Consider the following 10147-nt stretch of genomic DNA (forward strand, 5'->3'; position numbering starts at 1 on the left):
TATAAATTAAAAAATTCTAATTTTGAAAACAAAAGTTACTAATTTTTAGATAATGTTATTATATTTTGGATTTTTATTTTATTTTATTTTATTGATAAAAACCCTCCAAATATGTTTACTTAATGTAAAAATCTCTAAACTAAAAATTTACCAGTAGTACTGGTAATTATGACCTGAGAATGTTTAATTCATTAAATAAAATTAGTTTGGAGATTATTTCGGTAAATACTTAGTTTGAGGGTTTAAACTCAAAACAAACTTAGTTGGGGGGTTTTAGTGTTAAAAATCCTTAACCAAATAACAAAAAACATTTTGAGCTTTGGTTTACTAGTTGAATATACGTGAGTAGATTAGTTTTTAAGATAAGTAAACTGGATTGAAAAAAAGGTTAGCATATGATATGTTAACTGGTCAAAATCCAAATCAGTTTTCTGGTGCGCAAATAATTTATTTTCACGATCAATATTTCTTCATGTATTTGCTTGTTTGAAACAAGAAAGGGCCTTCGAGTTTATAAATTTAATTTTGATTGAATTATGTTTAAATTGCAGAATAACCCATACTTTCACTCGTCAAAAGTTTAAGAAATTAATAGATGTAAATTGATTGTCATATAGAAAAGGAACAAAATGAAGATGACCATTTAGAGATCACAACACAACTCACAAGGATTTGGGGACATCGAATGAATTTATGTATTATGCATGAGTTGTGTTAACTATTAGTATCGTTTTACACTGAATATGTTGTTTCCTGCTCCTTACTTCTTATTCTGTTTTGGGTATGTCGTTGTTTAATTTGAACTTTCTGAGTGTCAAATGGTATTAATAAAAAAAAGTTTATCACCATATACTTCTCAATGGTTTTTTTTTCCTCAAAAAAGGACCACGTATGTCGTACATAAAAGATAATATACTCGTGAACATATACCAAGCTTACAACCAACCTTAGAGCATCATTAACCGGGGCGCTTAACCAAAGTGCTTAGGCTAATTTCGATTAAAAAAAATGAAATTTAAAGGGAAGCGGCGACGCTTAATTAAACGACATAAACAACGACGTCTGGGGACACACGTCATCTCTATCTCTCTTATGAAAGGAAGAAGACGAAAGAGATCATTCCGAAACTTGTTTCATGAGGCCGGATGATTCAATCGGCTATTCCGCCTCTCCTTCTTGATTTCTCTTCGAAGACTCCGGATCTCTTTGTTGATCTCTCGTCGACGATGAATCACTGGACGTCTCGCTCGGTTGTTCTTCTCGACACGAGCACATTTGGAGCTCAAAATTTATGTCTTTAGGATTGAATTGGGATTCTGTATATACAGGGGCGAAGCTAGGAATTACTTCTAGTGGGTGCATAATTAGCTAAGGGAAAAATAAATGGGAAAACTGGTGTCGAACTTTGGATATCTGTGGGTGCACATGAAGACTTTAACCATTTTAACCAGCTAAGATTATGACTTTTACATACAAAACTTGTTAATATTGTTAAAACTATGGGTGCACATGCACCCCCAACTCCTTTACTAGCTTCGCCCCTGTGTATATATCTGTTTGAAAGTTATGTGTTTTAGAGTTATTTTTTCTTTGATGTTAAGAAAGATTGTAGCTTTACGTTTAATTTAGATGACGAAAGGTTTTTCTTTTTCTTTCTCAAATTTCAGGTTCTTATCTAGATTCAGGAGAATTTGAAGAAGAAGATGATGATGAAGTTGAAGTGGATTAAGAGTGCAGGGTTTCTCACGCTGATTCTTCTTCTTCCTCATCAACACCTTCTTCCTTGAGCAGAGCTAGTGTAACTGCTGGGATCAAGCGAATAGCTGATTCCATTGTACCTACTAATGGGTGAGATTCCCCTCATTTCCTTTTATGATTGTCTTTAAGAATCGTAATTCTAGACAAAACCCTGATGAGACAGAATGTTCTTTTGATCAATTTTATCTGGAAAAAGGTTTGACCTTTTATTAAGTAGACGACTTTGAATGTATCTTCTTGATTTTAGAAGAGTTTGTTGTGATCTTTGTATCATTTTTCCCATTGGTGATAATCTCTGAGGGAAGTGAATTTTCTTTTGGATGGAGTGGTTGGTCTGGTCCTATAAATGATGTTTCTTGCTATTGATTTCTCTGTAAAAGTTGTCTCAATCTGAGGCTGTTTCACGTGTATGGTTTTACAGGTTTGGAATTGTTATATGTGGAGGATTAGTATTGTGATTCAGATTTTATTATTGGATTGATGATGTAATTAGTATTGTGATTTAGAGATGAAATATGGTGGATTAGTATTGCATTATTTGTGGATTAAGTTTTTTTTAAGAGCTCCAAATTAAGATACTTGTATTGCAGGATAGTAATTAGAGGTTGTTTAAGAAAAGTACTTAACACCCATTTATTATTAAAAAAATAATTAAGCACCCTATTAGAAGTGCTAGGATTAACGATGTTCTTAGACGCTGAACACAAACGTAGCTTTGACACTACATGTGTGAAACAAATAAAAGAAAAATCACTTAAACATTAATTGTGTAGAACAAAAGATAATTTAGGATAATGCCAGGCCTGGATAATGCAAATCTCAATAGTGGTTATCCAATCCCATGAATCATAAGAGCAGAAGAAACATCTTTTTAACAAACAAACTAAATGGTGACCAAGTGAATGGAAGACAATTTAGGAAGAGAAGAAACCAAACTAAGCTTCTTGTCGTGACATCGGTAAAACAAAATTACAGATAAAAATAATGACCATTGACCAAGTGAGTTAGTGAAAATAGAGGAATTCCTTTTCGTTCCTTGAAACTTACACTATTTATTTGATTTTTCTTTTTTCATATTATTCCTTTCCATTCCTCATTTGAAAAAAAAAATTACATTTTTAATCAATTGATAAGGAACAATTAATAACATATTATTATTTTCATTCTCTTAGTTAAAGCTTTTACAATTTAATTAAAGGGTTCAAAGTTAACCAAATGATAGTTGGGAGGTTTTCATTAAATTTCAAAACCTTATAATGGGTACGATCTCACAAAATCTAAAACTTCGGGGGCTTTAGTGCTATTAACTGTAAAAAGCGAACCAAATAATAATTAAAAAAAATGTATATAGAGTAGATTAGGGAGAAGGGAGACATTGGTTTCGGCGGAATTAGGGTTAGACATGGCGGCTTCATCGAGTAGAGTAGATTACGAAATCATCACCGATCCGTTCGATCCACGATGTGTGGTTGCATGCTTTAAGAACCTCTTTGGAGAACTGACCAAGAAGGATAAGCTTCTGCTGAAGAGGATGCGAGGGAAAGAGGACAAAACGAGTCCAAAGGACACCCCACAGGAGGAACGCGATCTCATCAACGAACAGATCAGGAAGTCACAGGTCTCTCTCTCTCTCTCTCTCTATCTATTACCTTCTCAGAATCTCTGATTTGAGATTTGATTCGATAGTTTCTAAGTTGTTTTTCACTTTTGTTATAATAAAAAGGGATTTGACGTGGATTTTTCCAAGTTCCGATGCCTTTTTGATTTCTACGCTGCTTTCCATGTCGATGAAAGACATTCAAACGTAATAAGAGAAACCGATAGGCAGTTTTTCAGAAGATTGGCTCAGGAAGCCATTGCGGATTACAACACTAGAGAGGTCTGAGCAAACAGTCCTTCCTTGTCTATTTCTTTTATTATTTCGATATTGTCAATACTGCAAATTTGATTTTGGTTTGTTTGTTCAGGGGACCAGGTTTGAATTTGTTGAGGTCGAGAAAGCAAATGTGTATAGTAATAGTGGATTCATTTACTTCATCACCTTTGTAGCCAAAGATCCTTGCGACCAGTCAAAAGTGTTTCAAGCTAAGGTCATCAATGTTTTCTGTAGAGAGATTGTGCACAGCTTCTGCAGGCTTAAACCCCGTCAACAAGGTTTTGTAGACATTGTGTAGAATTTTTGTTTTTGCACAGGAAATTTGTGTTATGCCTTTGTGTTTTAATGTTTCATTTCATTTTTGGCAGTAGAATGCGATGACTCTAGGAGAGTTGTGAAGAAACCAAGGTATAATACAAGATCAAGCAAGCGTGCGGGTGTCATTAATTATGTCTCTTAGATAATGCAATTACCATTGTCCGAGATATTCTCCTGTTTGAGGGGAATTTTATCTCTTTATCATTATGTTTATGTATGACTTTTGTGGGACAACAACTACTAAAATATTAAAAACTTTTATCCATTTGTTTCCTGGTGTCTTCTTGTTCCAAATATGCATCCAACTCCCCAGCCCCCCAGGGATTTCCATCTTATGATCGCAGCCAATTGGGTCTGTGCTTTCTTCTCTACTATGGGTTTGGGCCCAATTTACATTATCAAGAGTGTCTTTGGTATCCGGGGTCTCTTACTCCTTCAGCCATCAGTATCAGTATGTTTGAAGTTTGATTATTTACCCAGGTAGTTAAGGTCTTTTGATATTATCGCTACTTACACTTCATTGTCTGATTCATCTAGTCTCTTCGATGAATATTGTTAAAGTTAGTGATGATCTTGCTGTTGAGAAAGACACTCCCGCATCTTCCCTCTTCAAGAGAGGTGAATCATCTCTGGTGTTCAAGCCGGTTTTCTGCTCCTCCTTTATTGAAGGAGTTGTGTGTAGCTCAGCCTCTATGGCACTGACGTTAGCCTTTCGAGTGTTTACGGACTATTCATTGGTCATGGGTCTAAAGAAAGCTGATTTCAAATCTGCTCTCCTCCAAATCTCAACTTATGAGGACTGGATTTCATTCGTTGAAGAAGTGGTGGCTGCTTATGTTTTGTCTACTGCTTCAGATAATGGTTCGAGTTTCCTGATCGTGTTCTCAGATTCTTTCGACTTTGCCTTCCTATTTAACTTAAATAATTGGTACACTTGCTGTATAGTTCCTCTCTTTCTATCAAGTTAGTTGCATTATCTTCTATGTAGTAACGTTAATGCAAATTTGTTTGTGACAAAAAAAGGATCGCAGCCAATTGATTGCAATGGATAATCAAAACGACGGGCTTTTGGGCTCATATACTTTATAGGCTATCATATGCCCATAACGATTCTGTAGCGCATTTAACAACCCATACACGTTCATTTAAGATAACAATCCATTTGGTAATATGCTAGAAAACCACCCAAGACGGTACAAAAATCAGACAAGAAAAAGATAATGAATCAGACAAATGTAGACTCAGGCTAGGCCCCCAATTCCAGAAACCTGTTACAGAAACCATATACATTTAGAATAATACTTTATTTAATCCAAACTACATATATGGAAAGCAAAATAACTACTAATATTCTTTTTTTTTTCTTGAAAAAACATAACTTACCGTAGGGTAGACAATCTCTGAAAACAAAGATTGCTGGCCTTTACCACGGCTAATCTTCCGAGCTATTTTCCCAAATCCCTTTTCTCCCCACGTAACGCCCCATGTGTTTTGTATGATCCAGTAGTGCTCACCATTTATGGTATTGTAGCCGGTAACAAGGACCAAATGATCTCCTAGAGTCTTTGCCTTACTCTTTTTATCTCCATAAAATATTCCCTATATTTTTTTGTAAAAAAGTTTCAAGTCTTCTATGAACTTAAAATTAAAAGTATATATGGGATACATAAATATCTTACAGGTCCTCGATGGTCTTTAAATTCATTGGTTGCATGAATGCTTGCCATCACAGGACTGATTTTCAGTAACCTTATCAGATCTTCTTCCTTAACCATTTTGGTTATAACCAAGTCATCAATCTTCAATACACCAACAGTTTTCTCCTAACGATAATAAGAACAATAATACTTATTAGTTCTGTATAGCAAGTAGAATTATCACTCGGTCACCATATTTTAGATGTTACCTTTATTTTTTTCGCACATGGATCTTTTTTCTCCGTACGCTTCTCACATTCGCAATCCTTTTCTTGAATAGTGCCTTCATTCTTCAGGAAAGTCCTAATTTCTTCTAAATTCTTGACCGCATCGTTGCTCATTTTTTTAGTAATGCCATGGAAAAGATGTTTTACTGATAGGGACACATCTCGATTGAATTTGATCTTGACCACCGCTTCTAGATTTTTAGTAGTCGAATGGGCCCAGCATGTGTCTGCAAAGTTAACAACATGAAAAATATTAGAATATTTTCTTTGGATTAATTTTGTGCAGGAAATAATCCACGAAGACAGATAAAAAACATATACTCTATATGGGATTTAATTGCAAGGTGCGATTGATGTAATTCTAAATAAATAATTGATGTTTTGTGGCTATCCAAAAGATGAGTAAAAAGGATTTTTATGGCTTTCACTATGTTAAAATGAAATCCCTATGTTAAAAGGATTTAACACACATGCACACATATATATACACGTATACCTACGTAGTATTTATCTAAAAATGTATTTGTTTGTGTAATGATTCAAATTTTAAAAAGTGGATTATGAAAAATGCATATACACTTATACCTAATTAGTATTTATCTAAAAATGTATTTGTTTGTGTAGTGATTCAAATTTTAAAAAGTGGATTATGAAAAATGCATTATAATTACCTTTAGTCCCTTGGTTATTAACTTCCCTCAGAACACGATCAGTGTCACTCCAATCTCTAAAATAATCGCCATCATCCCCACAATCCTAAAAACAAGAAAATATTGGATTATGCTAAATGAAAAATAAGAAAAAATAATTTTGTACAAACGTCAAAGAGTGTAACTATATAAAAGGACCTAACCTTGGGATAGTCATCATCAGAAGGCGTCAAACGCTGCAATAACATCATATTTCTCTGTTAATATATTCTTACACAACTAAAATAGGTTTTATAATGTATCAAAATATTACATGAGTGCTTTTTGTAGTAGAAGCATCTCCAGTTTTTGGTTTCTTTCCTCTTTTCTGGTGTCCACCGCCGGCTCCATATGATCGGTTAGCATCTAATCATTTGAAATAAGTAAATAAATTAGTCTATTTTTTGGGTTATAACAAAAAAAATGATCATAGTTAAAAAAAAAGTTCTTTTCTTTTCTTTTTGTTTACGCAATAACAGAAAAAAGCCCACCTTTTTGATCAAAAAAAGAAAGAAAACTGTACATAAAGAAGTTGCTTCAGTTTTTTATGCAACAACATAAACAAGTCAAGAAGCTAAAAAAGATCAAAGCTTTTTTAGTTTATCAGAGTTTATTTGACGAGTTTATCCAACAACATAAACAATCGGCCCTAAACACTAACTTATAAACCCCACCGAAAGAACTCAGAAGATGAAAACCTTTTTTTTTGTCTGTCAGAGATTACATTTGAGGATTTCATCAAGCAACACAAACAAACCTTAAAGTTTTATGGGAAAAAAAACACACTTAAAATCAAGATCGAGATATACCTTGATCTCTTTCGTGCTTGGTCTCAGGTGCTTCCTTTGCTACCTGTTCAAAGCGTGGAGATAGTTACTTTAGAAGGTGTATCAGGATCAATCCTTTTTCTAGCTACTCAAATACTCAAAAGTAACAAAACTTATTATTTGTATACGCCACTAAGAGAGAAATCAAACTTATTAGAGTTGTAGCTTTGGCAAAAAAAAAAGCTTTGCAAAGAAAAACAGATTTGGATCTAAGGTTTTAATAAACGGAAGAAGAACGAAAACTTACATCTCCTTGTGGATCTTCACCAAAGACACTTCTTTTTCTCTTATCCATTTGTAGCTCTGAAGAAAAAAGCACGTATGAGTTAAGAACAAGTAAACGGAAGCTATACTTATGGAAAACTACGAATAAAACATTTTCTCTCTAGAAGAACTTACATTTTTTTCTCAGTGTCTATGACTCAGATCGTTCTTGCTTTGTGCTCTCTCTCTCTCTCGTATATATAGAATACTGACTGATGTACATCAACGCAAGTTTATGATTTACATTTAAAAAATAAACAAAATAAGAAGTTTTTTTTTGTCTCGTTATACGAGACTATATGCCTGTTTGCAGAGGTGTACAAAACTTTAACAGAACATTAATGGTGATCTTCATGATAATTCCTTTTATATTCTTTCACTTCTTTTATTTGCTAAACCCACTAAATGGAAGCTCACATAAATGTCTAGCTCATATAATTCTTAAACACATTAAATGGGACAAATCATTTTGTTGTTAATATTCTATTGATTATAAACGGTTGATGAATAGTTTAATGTGATCGTGTATTTCATTATTTGCATGGTCCCATTTGATACGATGTTGTTTAGGGCACAAAATTAATGTCTTATAAATATTATTTTCTCCGAGGTTAGAAAAAGACAAATTATCCGCATATATATACCATATGTACTCTCTGGGTTATCATATCACTGTCTGATCTTCTTTTCTATTGTTGACTTTTGCTATCATAAGTTCCGCAATCAGTTTTTTATGCTAATAATATTTTGGTTTTTGTAACGCACATGATTTAATGTGTGTGATTTTTAAATATATCATCATATCATGTGCTACTCTATCTGATAACATGCTTACATGAAAACCACATACAATAAAGCGCATCACTTTTTTACCGAACTATGTGATAGTTTTGGTTGAAATCGATCAATTTATTTTTGGGATTTGGTAGTTTCATAGAACTGAGGAGATATATGTAAACTTAGATGTACTTATTACTTAAAATAATAATTGAAACTAACATTATTTTTAAAAATGTAGACGGATATAATATATAACGAAGAAGTAGAAAGAAACTATTTGATGCCAAAAAAAATCTTAAGTGTTTTAAATTTGGAGAATAGGTTCAAAAAAAATAAATAGGTTAAGAGAAAGGATCCCTATATATATTCATCAATTTATAAGAATGAATGATGTCATTTTATAAGGGGTTTCGAAGTTTGAGAAGAAAATTTTAATGTTTTGACCAAAAGAAAAGAAAATGTTACTGCCTGTCTTGAGAAAACAATCTCTTTTAAAATCCTAACGCATGATTTTTAGTTACATATATATTCGTTTTCTTTTTTCTCCAAAAACATTATATTAGACTTTATCAAAGAAGTCCATCGTCTAAGACCGTCACAAAGATTATGCTTTCCTTACTTACATTAGTCTGCCCCGGATAGGTGTTTGAGCGGGGAAAACGGTAGCACATGGCAATGATTATTAATAAAATGCCTTGATATGAAGTCTTAAAGCGCGTAATATATTTATACTTACTTTTTTTTTAATATATACTTACTTACCCCTAGAGCTCTTTTATTTGCTAAACTTACCAAATTGGGACTCCTAAATGGAGTTCATATTGATGGCATTAAATGGGACAAACCAGTTGTTAGTATTCTATTCATTACTATAAACTAACATTGCAAAGGGTTGATGATAGTTTAATGTGATCGTTTATTTTATTAGCATGGTCCGATTTAATACGATGCTGTTTAGGGCACAAAAGTTAATGTCTTATGAATATTCTTTTCTCCGAGAATAGAAAAAGACAAATTATCCGCATATATATGGCCATCTGTATTCTCTGGGTTATCATATCACTGTCTGATCTTTTGTATTGTCTTTCTTTTTTTTTGTAAAAAGATCTTTTGTATTGTCGATTTTTGCTATATCGTAAGGTCCGGAATCAGTCTTAATGCTGACAATATTTTGGTTTTTGTAACGCACATGGTTTATTGTATGTGATTTTTAAATATATCATGCTACTCTATCCGACAACATGCTTACATGAAAACCACATACAATAGAGTGCATGACTTATTTACCGAATTATGTAATAGTTTTTGCTGAAATCGATCAAAATATATTTTTGGATTTAATGGTTTCATGGATCTATCGGAGTTATACGTAAATTTAGATGTACTTATTACTTACAAGATTTATTGAAACTAACACAATTTAAAGTAGTTGAATAAGCAGTTTTCTTCTTTGGTCTCTTTATGACAGTTCTTGTTAATTAGGCTAACCTCTTGTGGGGATGTATGGTTCTAGTCTTAGACCTTTTAAAGCGAATATATTTAGCGTATCTATGTTTAATTATATAGATATATTTAAAGTACAAATTAACTAATAATGTGGGACTAGTTTATATATTAAAAAGCTTTTGACCAAAAAAATAGTTTATATATTAAAAAGCTACGCATTGGAAGAGAATGTAGGAAAATCAACATGTATAGTAAATAGAACTAG

The 10147-nt window shown here is 32.9% G+C and overlaps 2 protein-coding genes across 3 annotated transcripts; one reads left to right on the plus strand and one right to left on the minus strand.

The window, feature by feature from the left end:
* Nucleotides 1-3113: 3113 nt before the first annotated feature.
* Nucleotides 3114-4217, plus strand: LOC130505741 (uncharacterized). Of its 2 annotated transcripts, none has more exons than XM_057000337.1 (4): nucleotides 3114-3376; nucleotides 3482-3637; nucleotides 3726-3912; nucleotides 4003-4217. In XM_057000337.1, exons 1-4 carry the CDS (start codon nucleotides 3161-3163, stop codon nucleotides 4092-4094), a joined length of 651 nt encoding a protein of 216 aa, XP_056856317.1. In that variant the 5' UTR covers nucleotides 3114-3160; the 3' UTR covers nucleotides 4095-4217. The 2 variants fall into 2 exon arrangements, with proteins under 2 accessions (XP_056856317.1, XP_056856318.1); XM_057000338.1 differs by having other exon boundaries at nucleotides 4006-4217.
* A 976-nt stretch (nucleotides 4218-5193) lies between these two features.
* Nucleotides 5194-7687, minus strand: LOC108845515 (KDEL-tailed cysteine endopeptidase CEP3-like). The gene is made up of 9 exons (XM_018618711.1): nucleotides 7640-7687; nucleotides 7375-7417; nucleotides 6840-6931; nucleotides 6730-6762; nucleotides 6548-6632; nucleotides 5859-6103; nucleotides 5632-5775; nucleotides 5336-5551; nucleotides 5194-5220 (listed from the first exon to the last, which is right to left on the minus strand). The coding sequence occupies exons 1-9, from the start codon at nucleotides 7685-7687 to the stop codon at nucleotides 5194-5196; spliced, it is 933 nt and encodes a 310-aa protein (XP_018474213.1).
* Between the last annotated feature and the right edge of the window lie 2460 nt (nucleotides 7688-10147).

This window comes from Raphanus sativus, unplaced genomic scaffold (assembly GCF_000801105.2).
Source record: "Raphanus sativus cultivar WK10039 unplaced genomic scaffold, ASM80110v3 Scaffold2547, whole genome shotgun sequence".
In the NCBI taxonomy this organism is placed as follows: Eukaryota; Viridiplantae; Streptophyta; class Magnoliopsida; order Brassicales; family Brassicaceae; genus Raphanus; species Raphanus sativus.